The 19,816-nt window shown below is 62.1% G+C and overlaps 2 protein-coding genes across 3 annotated transcripts in view; one reads left to right on the top strand and one right to left on the bottom strand.

Annotated features, from left to right (window-relative positions):
* Positions 1-4,363, top strand: part of ATP6V0D1 (ATPase H+ transporting V0 subunit d1) — a 33,371-nt gene extending 29,008 nt beyond the window's left edge. Inside the window, exons 5-9 of one of the 2 annotated variants that reach the window (XR_014697238.1) lie at positions 1,225-1,302; positions 1,845-2,021; positions 2,563-2,640; positions 3,143-3,816; positions 4,191-4,363. Coding sequence is in view for 1 of the 2 variants with exons in the window: in XM_084533466.1 (XP_084389592.1) it covers positions 1,225-1,302; positions 1,845-2,021; positions 2,563-2,640; positions 3,143-3,304 (495 nt within the window). In the remaining variant the exon portion in view is untranslated. Of the gene's footprint in view, positions 1-1,224; positions 1,303-1,844; positions 2,022-2,562; positions 2,641-3,142 lie in introns of both variants that reach the window. The other variant, XM_084533466.1, reaches the window with a different exon arrangement.
* A 151-nt stretch (positions 4,364-4,514) lies between these two features.
* Positions 4,515-18,206, bottom strand: HSD11B2 (hydroxysteroid 11-beta dehydrogenase 2). Its single transcript, XM_084533465.1, has 5 exons — positions 17,885-18,206; positions 6,585-6,797; positions 6,202-6,387; positions 5,844-5,981; positions 4,515-5,447 (listed from the first exon to the last, which is right to left on the bottom strand). The coding sequence occupies exons 1-5, from the start codon at positions 18,150-18,152 to the stop codon at positions 5,089-5,091; spliced, it is 1,164 nt and encodes a 387-aa protein (XP_084389591.1). The 5' UTR covers positions 18,153-18,206; the 3' UTR covers positions 4,515-5,088.
* Positions 18,207-19,816: the final 1,610 nt, after the last annotated feature.

Here is a 19,816-nt window from a genome sequence, read left to right as displayed (position 1 = left end):
TTGAACCTGTGGTAGACCCCAACCACAACCTGTCCTTTATCGGTCTTTAACCCTCACCCACAAGCTCCCAACCTGTCCGTGGCTGTTTCTCCACAATCAGTTCCCTTCCCTGCCTATCCCTGCTGAAGGGTTTCTGGCCCTCCGTTCCAGCGCTCCAGTTGTGTGATCCATCCCACCACGTGTCCGTGACAGCAGTCAGGTCATGTTTGTCTCGCTGCACCATGGTTTCCAGCTCCTCCTGCTCGTTTCCCATGCTGCGTGCGTTGGTGTGGAGGCCCTTCAGCTGGGCTGCTGCTCACATCACATTGCTGTGATGAGCAGTGCTCACCCAGCAGTGCCCTTGTGCACCATGTGGTGTCAACTATTTGCCAAACACAGTAATCCAGGTGCTTTTCTGGAGCCAAGGGTGTCCAGCACACGCCTTTGTGGTCCATCTTATGACGAGGCAGAGGTTTGTGATGTCTCAGCATCGTTGCTTTGCCATTCCTTTTATGTGATCCCGCTCGCAGCTCTGTGCAGGGAGGTGTTTTAGCACATGATGGTTTCTTCTGAGAAAGTTTTTGCTGAACAGCACTTTCAGCCGTGCTCTGCCTCCACGGCTCCCCGTGGGAGATGGAGTCATCTTCCAGCTGGATTATGGTACATCTCCACAAAGGATTACGTTTCCTGGAGGCAGCCTGGCTGTGCCTAGCCTCGTATGATTTCTGCAGTGCTCCAGTTGGGATGGAGACCAAGCGGCTGCAGTGTGAAAAGAGAATTACAGAGGATGGCTGGTTTCCTTCACAGATGTCCTGTCTCATCTCGACTCCGCTTACACAGGGCTACTTTCTGAGCTTAGGTCTTGCAGCTATAGTTGTGTGGCTTGGCATGCTTGGAGAGGCCAGAGCGGGGTCAGGAAACCATGTGAAACTTCAGCGAATGCTTTGGAGTTAGACCACTCAAAGGAGCAAAATAGGCTTTAACCTTCTTGCCTGGGGTTCTGCCTGCTCTAAGCTCATCCAGTCACTTGAGCAAACCAAACCACAGCCCTTCATGTCTCCGGCTCCTGGGGAAGCACTGTCCCTCGTGTGGGCTTGGTGTCCAAGTTCACACGGGGTGAGAGAGGCTGTGCTGTGCTATAAAGTGTCTGGGAGCATCCCTGCTCGCCTTCTGCCCCCTCCTGAGTGGCCCTGTGGGGCAGTAAAGGAAGCTGGGTGGAAGAGCACTCATTTCTCTCTCTTGCAGGCATACCTGGAGTCCTTCTACAAGTTCTGCAAGGCGCTTGGAGGTACTACAGCAGACGCCATGTGTCCAATCCTGGAGGTAGGTCTGGAAACTCCTGTGGTGATACTCAGCGCTCCACCCATATTTCAGGTGCTCGGGATATTGTTCAGCATCCCAGTGCAGCCTGACCTAGGAAAACAATGTCTGCACATGGCTTTGGGCAGGTTTGGTTGCCTGCTCCTGATTTTGCCAGATGCTGGCCCATGTGTTGCCTTCATGGCAGCCTCTTCATCCACCCAACAAGCAGGAGAGCAACCAGAACTAGTCTCTGAGATCCATCTGCGTGCCAGAGCTGGCTGTTGGATGTGCAGGGCTCAGGGGCAACAGGGAACCACTCCTGGAGCTGGGCAGGGTGCTGCTCAGTGCCTTGGCTTGTGCCTGAGGTGGGGATTTCCTCACCTGAGTGGATTTCCTCCCCAGGCAGCACCTCGTGGTCCTGCAGGTGGCCCCCCCCTGCTGTGTGTGTCCCAGGCACCGAGCTCGTGCCGCCCTCTGATGCGGCTCTGTTCAGAGCAGCACCGTTACCCACCAACCTCTGTCAAAGCCCCTGCAGCCCGAGGTGAAACTCTCTTCTCCCGCAGTTCGAAGCTGACCGCAGGGCCTTCATTATCACCATCAACTCGTTCGGCACGGAGCTGTCCAAGGAGGACCGGGCGAAGCTGTTCCCGCACTGCGGCAAGCTCTACCCCGAGGGGCTGGCTCAGCTGGCCAGAGCAGATGACTACGAACAAGTCAAAAACGTTGCTGACTACTACCCCGTGAGTGCTTTGGGGGACTGGAGCAAGGACCTGCTCTGCCTCAGAACTTCTCAGGGGCTTGGGGGAGCATGTGGACGGACAGCTTAGGGTGGGGGCTGCCTGTTCTCTGTTATTTGGGGTCGGAGAGCTCAGTGTCCCCTTGCTGAAGCAGCGTGTGCCAGTGTTTGTGGGTGCAGGGGCATGGCCTAAACACACTGATCTGTACGTGGAAGGGATGTGCCTGCTGCATCCTGCCTGCAGGCACCACACCACGAACACTGCACGTTTCAGAGGAGGGGCAGGATCCCTGGCTGGACCTGTGATGCTCACAGATGAAAGATTCTCTGCTCTTCTGGGCGTTGTCTTCAGCAGGTCCCCAGGTGGGGTGTGTGCAGTGCAGCCTCACAGCATCCTGTGTGCTCGTGTGCTCTCAGGGCAGATGACTTTTGGCTTCTCTGTCCTCTGCTGCTGATGTAGTGGCTGGGGGTCTGATGTACGGGGCCCAGGCGCGCTGCTGAGGGTACTGGAATCGGGTACATCCTCTCGTGATGTCTTCCTGCAGGAGTACAAGCTGCTGTTTGAAGGGGCTGGCAGCAACCCTGGAGACAAGACCCTTGAAGACAGGTTCTTTGAGCATGAGGTGAGTGAGCCCTGAGACACCGCTCGACAAGCGTGGCTGCCTGGGCCTCCTCCAAAGCTCAGGGCAGCAGCAAGGTTGTCTGCCTGATGCTCCCGAGCGTCAGTGCTGCAGATCAGCAGAGTTTGGGGAGGGAAGAGGATGCTCTCCCTGTGCTCCAGGGAGGGAATGGTGCTCAGTACTGATGGCTGTGGGGGCCCACGTTGTCACCCAGACAGCTTAGAGCAGTGTGGGAGGCAGGTTTGGGGCTGCCGATGGATGTTTGGCCCACCGAGAGCAAGAGCAGAGTAATTATGTGGGAAAGGAGGATTCTGGCAGCACGTGAGGGTGTAAATCCTTCCCCCTTCAAGTGCCAGAGCCTGTCCTCTCTGAGCCAGGAGCCCCCAGCCTGCTGGGGAAGTCGCAGGACCTCCAAGCTGCTCCATCCTTGCCTGGGCTGCCTCCTCCAGCAGAGGACAACCTGGCAGAGGTGGACAAGTGACATCCTCCTCCGGGCTTTCCCCAGGTGAAGCTGAACAAGCTGGCGTTCCTCAACCAGTTCCACTTCGGAGTCTTCTACGCCTTCGTGAAGCTGAAGGAGCAGGAGTGCCGCAACATCGTGTGGATCGCAGAGTGCATCGCCCAGCGGCACAGGACCAAGATCGACAACTACATTCCCATCTTCTAACCCTGCCCTGCTCCTGCCCGACCCTCCCACCCCTGGAGTCCAGAGGGACCCCTGTCAATCTTCTGCGTGCCCCCCGAGTTACCCCTTGCCCAGACTCCAGGGATGTCCCACCTGTCGAACTGGCTCGGATGGGGAAACTGTACAGTCGCTAGTTAAATTATTCACAAGCTGAAGTTTGAGTTGTGTGTGCAGTGAGGGGTCCAGAGGGGCCGGTGGCTCAGGCTTGGCCCTGTGCAGCGGGAGGGACGCCTCCTGTCGTGTATCTCGTAGTAGCCGTGTTCCTGTACTAACCTGCTGTATGTGCTTCTGCTCGCAGAGCAAGCACCAGCCGGGGCTTGCTGCCTCCAAGTGGTTCCCACCGCTGCAGAGGAGCGCGTCGGGGTCTGCCACGGCCAGGAGTCCTCGCTGTCAGCGCTCCGAGCACGCCTCCTCCTCAGCGTTGTCCCCGTGAGATTTAGTTGGAGTGTGATTTGTAGCGTAGCCAATGCTGCTGTGTAATCCCCGCATCCCTCGTAGCGAACCCTGAGGTGGGACAGGCTGAGCAGCCCTGGCCAGGGCTGGGACGGAGCCTGTGGGAACGTGAGGGCAGAGCCAGAGCATGTGTGGAGCGCGCTCCTCCCGGCTCCAGCAGCATCTGCACTAAGGGCTAGCGTCCTCAAAAGCTGCTCTCTTCGGTCGCTGGAGCTTGAAAGGGCTCCGTAAGCCGCCTGAGCTCCTTCCTCCCCTGCGAACCCCGTGGCTTGGAGCTGTGTCTGGCACAAGGTGCAAGGCTCTGGGCTCTGCGGGTGCTGCTGCGACACGGGAGAGCCCCTGCCCTGCTCCGGGTGGCTGCATGGATGTAGGGCACGCCTGGTGCCGGGGCAGAGCCACCCCCTGTCTGCCTCAGGGTTGGCCTGGGGGCTGCAGAGGGGCTTCGATGGGGAATTCCCGATGGGTGCTCCCCATCCGTCCTGCCTGGCAGCAGCGGCTCTGTCCCAGCTTGTGCCGTGGTCACCTCTGCAGTGTTTGTTACCCTGTGACCCCCCTCCTCTCCACACCAATAAATATCTGCCTACTGCACCGCGCTCTCCCTGCTTTCTCCAGCGCCTCCTCGCACGTCCCCAGGGCCCCGTGCTGGCGGGGTGCTTCTCCTGGCTGCCCCGGGGCTGGCTGGGGGTGCCCCTTCTGGGCAGGGCACCCCCAAACGCAGAAGGAGACTGCGAGAGCCCAGTGGCTTATCAAGAAGAGATTTATTTAAAAAGTGACAATCACGTAGTTCATCTGGTGAAGAGCTCTGCAGTGCCCGCAGCCTCTTGCTCTCGCTGGGAGCTCGTGGAGTGTGAAACCAACCGCGGGGAGGCAGGGCTGGCACGGCAGCACCCGCAGCACCCCGCACCCGACCCAGCTGCGGGGCGGTGGAGACGGAGGCAGCTCCAGCAGCGGTCGGGGAGCTGCCACGGAGCTGAGAAGTGCCCCAGGTACGTCCCAGCGCCTGGTGCGGAGATGCAGAGTCAGGCAAGAGTGGCCCCGTCGCAGGATGCACGGTTAGAAAAAATACAAAAACAAACAAACAAAAAACAAAGTCTCTAGAAAAATGTTGATTCTCGCACGATAGAAAATAGATCTGCATCTGCCTGATTTGGGAAAGCGATTTGGTTTTAGGTCTAGTGCTGATTGTTCCCCCCCCCACCCCGTGGTGCACGAGGGCGGCGATGCCGGCGGCTGCGCACGCGCTCGGGGGCTGCTGTGCCTGGCGATCCCAGGAGAAGGCTCCCTCCTGCCCCGCGACCGCATGCGGGCTGAGGTCAGGCCTCCTTCGCCGCCGTGTGTTGCTCCGGCCTCAGCGCTCGGGGCAGCTTGGGGTTGATGAACAATCCTTTGAGGAACAAGTCTCGGACGAAATAGGGCAGGTAGCGGTGTATGAAATACATCAGCCCAAGGCCCTGCCCTGGGTAGTAGCGCACGGCGGGGTTGGCAGCCAGGAGCCCGTCCGTGATGCTGTTCACCACCGCGCTGAGGTCCTCCACGGCCACCTTCATGAACTGGATGAACTGCCGGTTGATCTCCTCCACGTAGTCCTCGCCGTAGGCCTGCAGCAGCTCCTGGGGCAGCCGGGCCACCAGCTGCTGCTTCTGCAGGTTCCAGAAGGCGGGGTCGCACGTTCCTGCAGGGATGTGAGCCCCACACCGTGAGCTGGGCGCCCCCGTCCTGCCCTGCCCCGTGGTGCCCAAGCTCATGCGGCCGTGTCCAAAAAACCTCTCCAAAACCCCGGTGGGCGCTCAAAGACCGTGGAGAGGCAGTGGCTGGAGATGGTGCTCACCACGTTCAGCCATCCCAGAGGTAAAGGAGCAGGCGGCAGGGCATGATCCTGACCGAGCCTCCCACAGGTACCAGCACCCACACACCCCATAGGACTCAGCTCTGAATCCATTTGGCCCCGTTCCCCAAGGTGGTGGCCGGGGATGCCCCCCCTGCGCTCACAGCACCCTGCAGCTGCTGCTCCCCTGCTGCCTTGGGTCCCTCCCCGGGGCTCCGGGTCCGCCTGCTGGGTGCCTCTCACCTGTTTTGAAGTACCCGGGCAGGATGAGGCTGACTTTGACGCCCCAAGGCTGGAGCTCGCTGCGGAAGGTGTCCATCAGCAGGCTGAGGGCAGCCTTCGATGCCCCGTAGGCTGCCAGGCAGGGGAACGGGAGGTCACCTTGGAGGGGAGAAAGGACAAACCCATGGCTCCCACGCAGCTCCACGCAGAAAAAGCCCCTAAGGGCTGCACACCCACCCTCTGGGCAAAGGTTTGGGCTACCAAAAGCCCAGCTGGGGATGCTCGCCGTGCACCCAAGCCTGGCGCATCCCTCCGGGGCACCCCGGGGTGCCGCTCCCCGCCCCGTCCCCATGTCCCCACGTCTCACGGGGCCGCTCACCCGCCGGGCTGCTGACGGTGACGATGCGGCCACCGGCGGAGCGGAGCAGGGGCAGCAGCCCCTTGGTGAGCTCCAGCGAGCCGAAGAAGTTCACCTCCATGCAGGTGCGGAAGTTGCCCAGCGGCGAGAGCTCCGCGTCCGCGATGATATCGTTGAAGCCGGCGTTGTTCACCAAACCCCAGAGACCTGGGGGAAGGGGGACGCTCAAAAAAGTGGCCCAGGTGGGAACCCTGCCCCCCCGGAGCCACAGGGTGCCTTGGGACAGAGCTTTTAGCGTGGCTGCAACCAAGGATGCAGCCCGTGGGTGGGCACCACCACGCTGCACACAAGCAGAGGTCCCGGGGGGGGCTGTACGCGGTACCGGGGGTGCCACGGGCTCCCACCTGAGCTGTTGGTGTGAGCCTGGATGTGCTGCAGGACGCGCTGGATGTCCTCGGGCTTGGTCAGGTCCATCTGCAGCAGCGTCAGCCTGGGCGAGCAGCTTTTCTGCAGCTCCTGGGCGCCGGGGCTCCGTGGATCCAGCACGCTGGCGAACACGCGGAAGCCCAAAGCATCCAGGTGGCGCGCCGTCGCCTGCCCGAAGCCGGAGTCACAGCCTGCAAGAGCCAACAGGAGCCTCGTGGTGGCCGGCGACAGCCACCAGACGCGTGCCCCCTGCCCCTGACGCCCCCAGCCCCAGGGTCCCCAGCACCCGCTGGGGACGTGACCTTGTCCTGGGGCACCCGCAGGTCACGAAGCTGCTGTTTTCTCTCTCTCGCATGGGAGGAAGAAAACACTCCCTTATCGGCAAACCCATCGCCCCGAGCGCGCCGCTGATGCGAGGAGCTGATAAAACCGCGGAGGGCAGGCTCGGCACCCGCGGGCACAGCGAGGCACCGGCCTGGTGGGCTCTGAGCCGGCACCGGTGAACATCCCAGAGCCCTGTGGGGAGCCAGGGGACCCACCAAACACCCCGCTCTGGGTACAGCATCCCAAAAACCCCCTCCACCAGCCACTGTTAGACGCCAGCGCAAGCCCAGCTGGGAGATGCTGCAGTTCCCCGAACATGTTCAGCCTCCTGAAAACAGTGCCAAAAACACAGCAGCACCTGGCGGGGAAAGGGGGGGGGAAGAAAAAGCGATTCTGGTCTTCTCCTGCCACCTTCAAGCCCCGGGGGAGCATCCCCGTGGGACGTCCCTCGTGTCCTCGGCTGGAGCAGAGCCACAGCTCCAGGGCTGTGCTGCCGGCGGGGAGATGGGTGCTGTGGGGATGGAAACAAACAGCCGGCCCGGTACAGCGTGTTCCCGGGGCTGATGGCAGTGCTGATAGCTCCCCGCGCCGCCCCAGCTGCCTGACCGCATTAACCATTAACAGGGGGAGCGCTGCCAGGCCAGCCCCATCGCCTGCACCCTCCCGCGGGGCCCCAGAGGGTGCCCTGGCACCCTTGGGTGCTCCCTGGGGGCACCCGTGACCTGCACGGGGCAGGACGAAGGGACAGCTGGTGACCTGCACGGAGGGGGGGGAGCGAGCGGGGTTAACGCAGCCAGCCCTGATTTTAAATTAAAAATTAAAAAGTAATTGAAAAAGAAAAGGCACGGGGCCATATCCTTCACCTGGAGCCAGCGTACAGCTGCATCGCCCCCAGCCAGGAACAGGGCGCTGCCTGCTCCAGCGCCGGGGCAGCCCGATAAGCTGTGCTGGGCTCGGTGTCCACGGCCGGGTCCCCATCTCCCATCGACTTTATTGCTGCGTCATAAACCCATAAAGGAGCCTGGCCGGCCGCCAGCGCGATAACACGCCCCGGAGCCGGCCGCCGCGGTGCTCAGCGGGTGGGAAGGGGCCGGAGGTGCATTTCGCCTTGCCCAACAGGGCAGGAGAAAACGGCAATAAAGATAAAGTTGGAAAATAAAAGCGCACGCAGCCGTGTCCCCAGGGCTCCCCGCTGCCTTCCCCGGGGACGCGAAAGCTCCCGGTCACAGCACAAAGCGGCACCCCCTCGGCTGCATGCCGGATCCTCAGAACACCTGAAAACACCCCAAAAAAATCCCAGGGAGACCAAATAAATAATTAAATAAATAAATCCCCAAAGGCTGGCAAGGGAGGCTGCAGCGGGAGCCGGGCTTGTTTTGGCCCAGGCTGCTGAGAAGGGAGAAAGCGCGGCCGGGCAGCGCTGGGAGCAATTGCTGGGAGGGTTTGTGGTGCCTCGGAGGCTGGTTTCGGAAGTTTTAATTTATTCTCTCGGTCTCTCACACACACACACACACACAAAGTCTGCTCGGGGCTGGCGGGAGGAGGGCGGCGATGCTCTGGAGTTATTTAAGGTCTCAGGCGGTGGCCGGCCGAGGAGGTTAACGCGCTGCCGGGCTTCCCGGGAGGGGAGACATGGGAAAACACAGCCGTGGCAAAAATTCAGCGTGAGAAAAGGCAAATAAAGGCCGGACCGGGGGAGGGAGGCTGCTGGGACTGGTCTCGGGAGCAAAAGAAGAGGGGTGCTGAATTCACCCCCAAAAACACCGGTGCTGCTGCCCGACCCGTGCCCAGCACCCGTGCACCCCGCGATGCCCCCGAGCGCGGGGCTGGGCACGGAGCGAGGAGCAAACCCCGGGACCGCAGCCGCTGCGCCCCTCCGGGGAGCGCTGGAGCCGGCCAGTCTGAGCCGAGGCGCTGGGCACGCGTCCTTTGGAGGATGCTGCATCACGAGGAGGCCGCAGAAGCCAGCTCTCCCCCGTCCCAGCCCCGGCTCTGCCAAATGGTTTTGCTTCGAGCGGCGAGGGGCTGCCGGCGGAGCTGCCCCCCTCCCCGGCCCTCCCACGCTGCGGCCCCGAGCCAGCGGCAATCCAGCGCCTGCCTCGGAGCAGGGGCTGAGCGGAGACGAAGCCCGGGTTGCAAAATCAGGCTGCAAACGGGGACGGGAGCCTGCCCCGGGGGCTCTGCAGGAGGTTCGGCCGGATCCTGCGGCGCATTTGGGCACTGAGCACCAGCTTCGGGGGTGGCGAAGAGGATGAGGAGGGAGATGAGCACTGCCTGCATCGTGTGCTCAGTGCTCTGCGTGCTCAGCACCTCGCATGCGCGGCGCATTGCACGCTCGTCACTTGGCGTGCTCGTCACACTGCATGCTCTTTGCACAGCCCGTTCGTCTTATTTTGTGCTCATCACGGTGCGCGCTCATCGCGTTGCATGTTCACCCCATCGCAGGCTCTTCACGTTTGCCTACTCGGCACATTTCAGGCTCGGTGCAGTGCATGCTCACCACGCCGCATGCTCAGCGCTCCTCGCATTGCCTCTGCCCAGCCCCAGGGATGCTCCTCACCAGCACAAGCAAAAGACTCTGCAGGTGCTGAGCACCCAGCCACCACTCTCCTGCTCCGGTCCAGGCACGTTTTTTTGGGGGGTGCTTAACCAGGCTATGCAGTGTGCTCACGTTTTGCTGTCTCAGGTCTCCTCCCGCAGCCGGCACCGGGGCCGGACACGTGCTCAAGGCGCCCGCCGCAGTTTTGCTGAGCAGATCTGAGCCAGGAGACAAGGCGGCTACCAGCCGGTAGCTGTCAAACCACAACCCCCCCGTGCCCACCGCCGACACGGGACGTGACGCAGGGCTGCTGGAGTGGGGGTGGCTTCCCCCCAGCCGCGTGTCCTCATCCCCACGGGGTCACATCTCAGAGCCCGGGGGTGTGCATGGGACCTGCTCTCCCCACAGCCACCCCACAGCATCCCCAGGGACCCCGCTGGGTAGGGGATGCCCCCGGGGTTGAGCATCCCCCAAAGCACCAGCACTGCTCCCAAGGTGCCTGAACCTCTTCCAAGCTGAAAGAAGTGGAAAATCCCAGAGGGTGCAAAGCAAAAGCTCCTCCTGCGCCCTGTGGTTGCGGAGTCTCGTGCGAACAAAGCCCAGGGCGAGGACGACGCCGGCCCCAAGGACACCATCAGCCGGAGGGGGGCCGGGCGCCGCGGCCAAGCGGATTAGCACGCTGAGCTGCTTGTTTCCAGAGGCTCAAGCGCAAATCCTGCCTGGGATGCCAAGCTAAACAAGGCTGACATTTTGCTCGGAGGTGCTCCGTACGCTGCCGGGGCTGAGCCTGGCACGGGGATGGAAGGAAACCCCCGGTCCCAGCCAAGGCGGTGACCTACCCCTGCCCCACAAAAAAAAAACCTTGCAGAGGAGGGAGCCCCGCAGCCAGAGCAGGACACGGTGGTGGCACGGAGGGGACGGGCGCTGCGGGTGGTGATGCTGGACAGATGCAGGCAGAGCACGGGTGTCACTGGCAAAGGGGTTGGGGGGGTCATGCTGGGCTTGTCCTCTAGGGTCTCAAGGGATGTGGGGCCACATTGCTCAGCAGAGGGACTCGGGATTGGGATGGAGAGGAGGAGGAGGGAGAATGCAGCAAGAAACAGCATCAACAGGTGGGGAACATCCACAGCACAAAGACGGAGGAGCCAGACATCCCTGCCGTCCTGGGCAGGGGACACGGGCACCCCGAGGGGCGCACGGGGTGGGCAGGAGGAAGAACTGAAGACAAAAGCCCGTGTGTCTGGGGCAGGGCCCCGCGGCCAACACCTCCCGGATGCCGAGCGCGTTTGGAGAGGGGAGCGATAAACGGGTGATGTCAGCCCGTGCCGAGAGGGAACAAATTCTTGGCAGGGCCACGTCGAGGGAGGGGACCGGAGCAGCACCTGTGCCCGCAGCAGCTGAGCCGCCGCAGCCGCCCCGGCCTCTCCATCCCCTTCCCTGTCACCAGGAAACTGTGCCCTGGGTGGCTTCGTGCCATGGGGTCCCCTGGGAGCAGCCCCCTTGCCACATGGTGGCAGGAGGTGGTGGGGAGTGGTGGAAGGTGGCAGCAGCCCAGCCCACGCTGCTTGTCCCCAGTGCGTGGGTTGGGGATGAAAGGAATGCCCTGGGAGAGGTCTTTTGGGGTGAGCAGTGTCCCAGCCCCAAATTCCTGGTGAGGGGACGGGAATGGGACAGCAAGTGACATCGCCCCATGCATGGGTGGGTGCCCCTGACACATCCGCAGTGGTGTGTCCTCTATTGGGACCCTGAGCCCATGGTGGGGCTTGTAGACCAGGGGAGCTGGGGAGCAGCCCCATGCCCCGTCCCTCCATTGCTTTTTAAGTCTGACCACGAAGATCCTTTAAATTAAACGTCTGGATTTTAATAGGATTAATTTGAAATTGGACCCTGGCTTACGTTTGCCCCGATCCCAGCCCTTACAGGAAAAGGATGCTGTTGGCTGGCTGCTCTTGGTCCTCATGGGACAAAGCATCCATGGGACACATCATCCATGGGACACATCATCCATGGGACACACCATCCATGGGACACATCATCCATGGGATGCACCAGCCATGGGATTCACCATCCATGGGATGGATTATCCATGGGATGCACCATCCCTGTGACACATTATCCATGGGACGCACCACCCATACATCCCCCAAAAAGCCACAAGAGAACAAAAAAAAGAGCTCCAAGGGACTCTCTGGGACCTGTTGCCCCCGAGCAGGGGCTGGGGAACAAGGCTGCCGGCTGCGGCAGGGCTGGAGCAGCCAGATGGTATGAATTACAAAGGATCAGCCGAGTGTTTATGGAGCATTATGTGCCGTAACCTCCGCCTGGGAGGATATGTTTCACTTAACAAACCAAAGAGAAGCGGGGGAAAATCTGATTTTCTGCCTTGACAACCAGCGGCAGCCGGGCGCGGCGGTGAAGATGGAGAGGAGCCCTGGAGGACGCGCGAGCAGGGCTCCCGAATTAAAGCCCATTTTGCAGCAGCAGGTACCCGCTCCAGTGCGTCAGTACTGGGGGCTCAACGTCACCAGAGGAGGTGTGAGATAAATCAGCGTGGGGAGATAGCAGGCACCAAAAAACCACCAGTTGCCTGCCCCCAGCCCCAAAAGCTGGGCACCACGGGTTGCAAACGAGGGGTGATGGAGTGATGAGCTCCACTCGTGGCAGAGCAGCCAGGACAGGGACGAGCCCGAGCACCTTGTGCTGAGGGAGACCAGTGCTTGGTGCGATGCTCAAGGACTGGGTTGACCCAGCCACTTGCACGGAGCCTCACAGCACGCTGCAAGCTTGCTTGCCACCCAGATCTGCCGAGCTCAGCCCAAATATTGCATCAACAGGCTCAGCAGATGCTTGTGCAAAAGCACCAGGGTCTTCCTCAGAGGCAGGAGCAATGGGTGGAGGACGTCCCAGGAGACAACCCGACCCGGCACCATGAGCTGCTGGTGAGGAACAGCAAGGGACCTGCAGGGTGCGTGCCCCCAGTGCCAAGGCCAGACCTCGGTGCTCTGCTGCTGCACCGGGGCTGAAGGGAGGCTCAGCAAACCACGGCGGTGGAGGAAGTGCCTCTTCTGAGCAGGAGCTATTGCAGAGAGTTGGGGTTTCACAGAAAGCGTGTGCCGAGAATTTCCTAGAAGCGGCACATCGCCGAGAGGCACCGGCCCCCCACGGGCTGGGATTTGCGCACCCCCCGTGCCTGCTCCCCTCGGCTGCTGCAGGAACCAGGCGGGGATGAGCGAGGTGGTGACAGATCCGAGCGCAAACACCGCCCGGGCGATGGCACAGCGTGTTCCTTTCGAAGCTAATGTGGAATTTATGTCCCCCCAAGAAGAGGAAGTTGTGAAGAGCCTCAGCGATAACCGGGTGAATAATCACCTTCGGGCGGAACGCGGCGAACCAGGGACGCGGCGCTGCCGAGACACGAGGGCGATCCATCAGCGGGAGCTGTCGCTGGGAAGGACGCAGGGCCAGCAGCAGGGACACGTTGAGGGACAGCAGAGCCCGCACCGAAGGCAACCCAGCCTCCCACAGCACGGGGAGGCCAGGACACGGGGTGGGATCCAGGCTGGAGAGCCAGGAATCTCCACCAGCCATGACCACAATGAACTAGAGCCACGGCCGCGCTGAACTAAAGCTTTGAACTAAAAGCGGGGGGATTTAGATTAGATGTTAGGAGAAAATCCTCCACTCTGAGGGTGGTGAGGCCCTGGCACAGGCTGCCCAGAGAAGCTGGGGACGCCCCATCCCTGGCGGTGCTCACTGGATGGGGATTTGGGCAGCCTGCTGGGGTGGGGGTGTCCCTGCCCATGGCAGGGGGTGGCACTGGGTGGGTGCTGAGGGCCCCCCCAAGCCAACCGGGCTGTGGCTCAGTTGGCTTTGGATGGTTTTAAGCAGCTCAGAGCTGGCATTGCTTGTGACGGTACAGTAAAGCCAGGCTGGTTTTGATGGAGCTGTGTCAGTGTTGGGGTCTCTTGGCAATGGAAGGCTGTAGGGAGCAGCTCCCAGCAGCTCGTCAGAGGCAGAGCTCAAGTGCCACAAGCCAATTTTGGTGCCTTGTCCCCAAAACACACGGAGAGCACCTCTGAGCACATGGTCACACTGAAGGACGGGGCACAGGGCAGCACCCAAGCACACATCTGCTTGGGACCAGCTGCTAAAGGCATAGCGCGGTGTCCCAGCTGATGTGGGGACAAGTCACCGTGGGATGGCCACGCACCAGGTTACAGGGCTTGTCCCCACCTGGGATCTGGGACCTGGGGAGGGAGCAACCACAGGTAACGGTGCCTTTGGGAAAGGATGTGAGAAATGGATGCGTGGCATGTCAAAGTGAAGCCCCAGCACTGGAGAGGAGGAATCGGAGAGGGATCACAGGTCTCCCCAAGGGTGTTTGAGGTAGAAGCTGATTGCCACCAGCAGAAGAAAGAAAGAAAGAAGCCGCTGGGGCTGGCACCTCTTCCCCAGGCAGCCACCAGCCCGGCCCTCCTCGGCATCCCCAGCTGCCCGGGCAGCTCCCACCATCTGGCTCCGGGGGGTCGGCGGCGCAGCGAGGGGGCCGCGTGGCAGCAAAGCCTGTAAAGCCGAAAAGTGCTTCTCAAGATTACAGCCAAATCCAGGGACGGCACCATGTGCGACAGGAAAGCCAGCCCCGACCAAGAAAGTTGATAAAAGGCTGGGGCTTGGCAGCCCTCCAGGGAACAAGGAAGCGGGAGTGATACGATGCACGTGGAGGCACGCATGGGCTGGGGGGAAAGAACAGGGGCTGGAGGCTGCAGCAGGCGGGGAGAACAGGAGAAGGAGACAGCAGGCACACTTCTGGCAAGAGTCAAGGAAAACAGCCCCAAACCGTGCCTACAGCCCGACCGCAAAGGTCCCTGACGCTTCCCACCCCGTGGGAGCTCAGATTGCGATCTCAGGCTGGATTCCAGGGGGTGAAAAGGGGGAGAGTGCAAGGGGTGAAAGCCCTACAACCCTCCAGCATGGACCACGGGAGATTATGAGAAGGTAAATGGCTCACCAGCCTGCAGCATCACCCCACCGAGCGGGAGGCGAGCCCCACGGGGGCAGCCCGGCTGCCCTGTAAGCAGAACCGCGGCTCGGGGCGAGCCAGCGGGTAACACAACCCGGGGTCTCGGCACAGATGTGCTGCTCGTTGGCCTAGAGGGCAGCAACTGCCTACACTTCCCCGCTTCCGAGGCACTCGGCACCATCTGACATTCTCATTTCTGCAGAGAAGCCTCTGCCTGGCTGCTCTCATGTCCCGGCGTAACCCTGAGCGCTGAGCAAGCCCGCCTGGGTCTCGCCACCAGCTCCGTCCTCCTGCAGCGTGCAGCTTCGCTGTGCTTCTCCTCCTAATTATCTGTGCTCATCGCTTTTTGGTGACACACACACACGCGCGGTGCCCAGCGGGTCTGTGTCATTAGAGGGCTCTGAGAGGGCTCCTTTCATGGATCGGTGAGAAAAAGCTGAGCGCACGCACCGAAATGTTTGCGGTGGGCTGGGGAAGATCGCTGGCTTTGAAGCTTATCAAGGGGAAGAAGAATCCTAAAGCCTTGGAGAACTGCTGACAGAGTGAGGCGAGAGCTTCAGCGCTGCAAAGAGAAGCAGAAAAGGCAGGTTTCCTGCTCTGCTCCCAGCAAAACAACCTGATGCTTCTACCCCTGACCAGAGTTAAGTGCTGCTTTTATTTTCGATTTTTTTTTTTTTTTTTTTTAATGCAAAAGATTGCTCATGCACCAGGGCTGGGGTGTTTGGTTTGGGTCTTGTTCCCCCCCCCCCCTTACCCCAGCTTGCAGGAATAGCTGTCCTTGCTGTTAATTTTTAATAGACCCTGGAAAACCAGGGCAGTTGCAGGGAGCGATCTGATTTGCAGCCAGCTGCTGACGGGGATCCCGGGCACCCAGGGGCTGGCACGGCCACCGCAGGCTGCGGAAGGTGCAGGAGGCTCAGCACAGCCCGGGACGGAGCTTTGCTCATCTCACCACCAGCCTCCATGAGCTGCTCACTGCGTCCTGGACTCTTCTGGGGGCTGGACATGCTGCATCCAGCACTTGGGAGCAATGGAAAGCACGAGCCGGAGGCATGGAGCAACCTGCTGCTGGGACAGCCCCGTTTAACCCAATTATCCCCACGGTGCTGGGTGCTCAGCACCAGCACACGCTGCCCTGCAGAGCCAGAGGGACAGAATTCATCCCCAGCAACTGGGGTGCCCAGGGACCCCGCTCCAACAGCTGCTCCCCGGCACGTGCACAAAGTGCTGAACAGCTCCAAAGTCTTCACCACATCACCCACTGAAGAAGTGGGCTTAGGACAGCACCCAGAGCCCAGAGGGTCGGGGTGGGAGCGATGCTGCTGCTCTCACAAGGACAGCGGTTCACCTTCACAGCCGAGCAGCGAGAGCCCGGACATCTGGATTGAATCAGGCCGTCCTGCTGCACTCACCAGATGCTTCAACATCTGTTGAGTCCATGGGAAAGGCCGAAGCGCCGCTCGGCTACGATCAAGTTGCAAAACCGCTGCTAACCTTGAATACGATCTGAAGCTCTGACCCATTTCGGATTGTTAATGGGGCATGCGATTGTAACCAGAGAGCCTCACCAGGAAAAACGAGTTTCCCCTGCAGCGGGGAAGGAGGAGGAACGATGCTCCCGACCCAGACCTGCCGCGCTCCCAGCCAGCCCGCTGGCTGCCCCTGCTCACCCAGGTGCTTCGCCTGGAGCTGGGGCAATCCATGCACACCCGCTGGCCCCGCAGGCTGCTGGGCACCAGGGAGGAGCAGGGATGCGAGGGGCCCAAACCACCCAAATAACCAAATAACCCCCCCAGCCAGCAGCTGAGTACTCTGTGTTATTTTGGAGCTGCTCGCTTCATCACAATCTGAGCAAAGATTCACTCCTTTCAGCTCCTCATCCAAGTGTAAGGATCAACAGACACCTTGCTGCACAGCTCCAAACACTGAAATCCACTTTTCTTGGGCTGTTTTGATGGAATCCCTGGATTTTAGACATCCCCTAGGGCCAGAAAGGACCAAAGGATGATCTGGGCTCATAACCGAGCCACGCCAGGTAGAGGGAGCGTGGGCCCTTGCTTGGAGTTGTGCTGCAGCTCCCCCTGCTCAGGTGCTGGACCAGGAGAAGCCAAGCCATGGATGTTCACCTCCATGGTGGTTACGTGGAGCCAGAGCATCAGATGCTGACTCCCAGCCTGTCCCAGGAAGGTCCCGCTCCATTTTTCAAGCAGCACAGAGAGCAAAGAGCTCCGCAGCTGCTGCCTCTGCCCTGCATCCCCAGGTACCCAGCCCCACTCCCCTCCCTCTGAGGGGTTTTGCTTCCCGCAGGCAGGAGGAGGACGGACAGACTGCCGCTCTCACAGGGCAGCCGGCAGCCCAGCCTGCCCGGAGGAGCAGGATTAATCCTCAGAAAGCATCGGGCTAATTGGCATGCAAATGCTCGGGGGGCTGATGCTGCCCCAGCCCTTCGCATCCGCGCCGTCGCAGGCACCTGCCGGAGCAGCGGCAAGGAAACGCCGACCCGGCCAGCTGCGCCTCCAACCTGTAAAACCACAAAGTATTTACAGCCCAGAGCAAACACGGCGGAGCCACAGAGGTGTCACTTCAGCACACCGGGGCAAGAACACCTTGTTCCAGCCACTGACTCACCCATTACACGGGCGATGCCAGGCCCGGGGCTGGCTTGACCCGGTCTGCCAGCAGCCAGGTGAGCCACGGGGCACCGGCCAGCGGGGACTGCTGTGTGTGGCCGTCACGCATGCATCCTCTCCAGGCAGCCCTGCCTTGCACTGCCTTGTGCTCATTCAGTCATTCATTCATCCACTGCCCCGCTCCTCGGAGGCCTCCCCGTGCTCCCACGAGCTGCTCCTCTTCCCACCTGCCTGCAGAACCCTTCAGGCTGGTGCTTCCCATCACAAGCCAGGGATGCTTGTTCCCTTCTGCAGCTCCTGGTGTGAGCTGGGGGCTCTCCGAGCCCTGCACCCCCACGGGGGTGCCCACCTGCACCCCTCTGTGCCCCACGGGGCTCTGGCTGCCCTTGCTGTGCCATGCACATGGCCAGGAGGAAGGAGAGGGGACACGAGGTGCTTGCAAACGGGGACACCCCAAAGAAATACAGCCAGGATGAAGGCGCTGAGCTGGGAGTGCACGATATCTCCGCATCCGAGGAGGCGTGCAGGGGCTGAGCAGCACATCCTGGGGACAGGGAAACTGCAGAGAAAGGGGCACAGCCTCGGCCACCCCCAGCAGCTCCCGGAGAGGGCAGAGGAGGGGAGAGGGGACCCCGGCTGGACCGGACGCGGTGCGAGCGGCTCCCCGGGGGAGGAAGAGGAGGAGGCAGCCCCGAGGCGAGCCGTCACCCCCAGCATCGCGCAGCTCCGGGGGAACCCCCCCCAGGCACTCACTCACTCACTCACCTGTCACCAGCACGGCTCTGCCCGCCACCGGCAGCAACCTGCGCGGCGGGGCCCGGCGGAGCAGCAAGCAGGCGGCGGCGGCGGCCAAGGCGAGCCCCAGGGGCAGGGGCAGGCAGGCTCGGCACAGGCTCTGCAGGGCTGCCAGCAGCGCCAGCGGCACCAGCAGCGCCCGGCCCAGCACCACGTCCCTCCGGGCCGCCCGCAGCACCAGGCTGCCGCCCAGCGCCGCCCAGAGCGCGCCGTACGCCCAGCGCTCCGCTCGCTCCATCCGCCCCCCGAGCAACCCCCGACGCCGCCGGCAGCCCCCCGAGCACCGGCACCGGCACCGGGAGCGCCGCCCGGCCGCGTGCGGCCGCCGCCCCGCCGGTTATAAACGCCCGGAGCGGGGCGGAGCTGCCGCCGCCTCGCCAATGGGAGAAGTTGGCCGGGACGGAGCGGGGACACCGGGGGGGACGGCGGGGCTCGGAGCGGAGCGGATGGGATCGGCTTGGGGTTGGTTCTGCGCTGCTCGGCTCGCTTCTGTGCGCCCCGGCTCGGTCCCGTCCCGTCCCACTCCTTCCCATCCCATCCCATCCCGTCCCGTCCCATCCCATCCCGTCCCGTCCCGTCCCGTCCCGTCCCGTCCCATCCCATCCCGGCACAGTTTAGCTCGCTTCGGCTCGGCTTGGCACGGCACAGGTGCAGCTCAGTTTGGCTCGCTTCTGCACTGCACGGCTCGGCTCGGCGTGGCACAGCACGGCTCGGTGCCCGCCTTGCAGCAGCACCGGTGGTGCCAACCCCATTACCTGTCCCTGTCACCACCCCCTGTCCCCACAACGGGCACCTCCAGCATGCAGTGCCACCGGCACCCGTGTCAATCTGTGCCACCAGGAGCACCGGGAGCTGCCCCCCACCACAGACACCCCCCCGTTGTCACCCCCGTGGCACCCCGGGACCCGCTCAGCTGCCAGGGGAGCCCCACAGAGGACCAGGGCCACCCTCCATCCACCCCACTCAGGTGCATTGCGGCACCCTGCCCGGGCAGGGGAGGTGTGAATCGCATCCCAGGCACTCTCCAGGCTCCCTGGGATTTGGGGCTAAGGAGCACGGGTGATCCCAAAGGATTTCTCAGCACCTCCTGCCACCCAGGTGCCACCACCCGCATCAGGGCTGTGCCGCGTACAGCCGGTGCCGGCTGATGGGGCAAAGTCCTCTCGTTTCCATTTTTATTACTCAGGGTAATTGCCTCCGCCAGGCTTGCTTTATTAAGCTCCTGCTTTAATATTTCACCAACCCTCCGTGCTCGGTGATCCTTCGTGCTCCCTTGCCATGGAGCATCACCGATGCCAGCCACGGGCCTGACCCGCGGTGCCCTCCGTGGATCAAGACCAGGCTCTGGTCCCGTGAGGTTTGCTGTGGAGCAGTGCTGCTGGGGACGGGATGGAGGATGCCTGCACCATCCCGCTTCAAGAAATCTGCCGTGGTATGGACACAACCCCCTGGGTCCCGTCGGAAAAACCACGTTTCATCAGCCGCAGCCCTGCAGGAGGGCAGCAGCAAACAGGCTGGGGTGGTTTTTCCGGGGCGTGGTGGTGGTGGGACCCGGCTGGGTTTGCAGCCCTGCTCTTCCAGGCAGGGGAATGCAGGGAATGCCGGCGAGGTAGAGGAGGAGGAGGGATGTCCCCAGCAGCAGGGCCGAGGGCTCATCCCCAGGAATCCTCTCCTTTATCACCGTGTGACATAACACACTGGGATGAGGGGCAGTGGCCGTGCCACCTCTGCCCTCCCTGGGCTGCAGCTTTATGGGTGGCAGTGCTCCTGCTCCTCGGGCTCCTTTCCCGAGGAGATTTCCAAGCAGGGTGCACGGGGACACCCATGGAGGTGCCGCTGCCTCCCCGCAGCCGCACAGCCCTCGGTGGTTGTGGTGGATGCAGGGTGAGGGCCCAAAGCACC

This window comes from Aythya ferina, assembly GCF_964211825.1.
Source record: "Aythya ferina genome assembly, chromosome: 12".
Taxonomy (NCBI): Eukaryota; Metazoa; Chordata; class Aves; order Anseriformes; family Anatidae; genus Aythya; species Aythya ferina.
The sequence above is the reverse complement of the archived record's forward strand: the minus strand, read 5'-3'. Positions and strand labels throughout refer to the sequence as shown.

Excerpts from the sequence above, each read along its gene's own strand:
- HSD11B2 (XM_084533465.1), bottom strand. The coding sequence starts at position 18,152 with ATGGAGCGAGCGGAGCGCTGGGCGTACGGCGCGCTCTGGGCGGCGCTG. Across the intron at positions 6,388-6,584 it reads GGCTCACACCAACAGCTCAG|GTCTCTGGGGTTTGGTGAAC; the intron begins GTGGGAGCCCGT and ends CCCTTCCCCCAG. Across the intron at positions 5,982-6,201 it reads CACCGTCAGCAGCCCGGCGG|GTGACCTCCCGTTCCCCTGC; the intron begins GTGAGCGGCCCC and ends CTCCCCTCCAAG.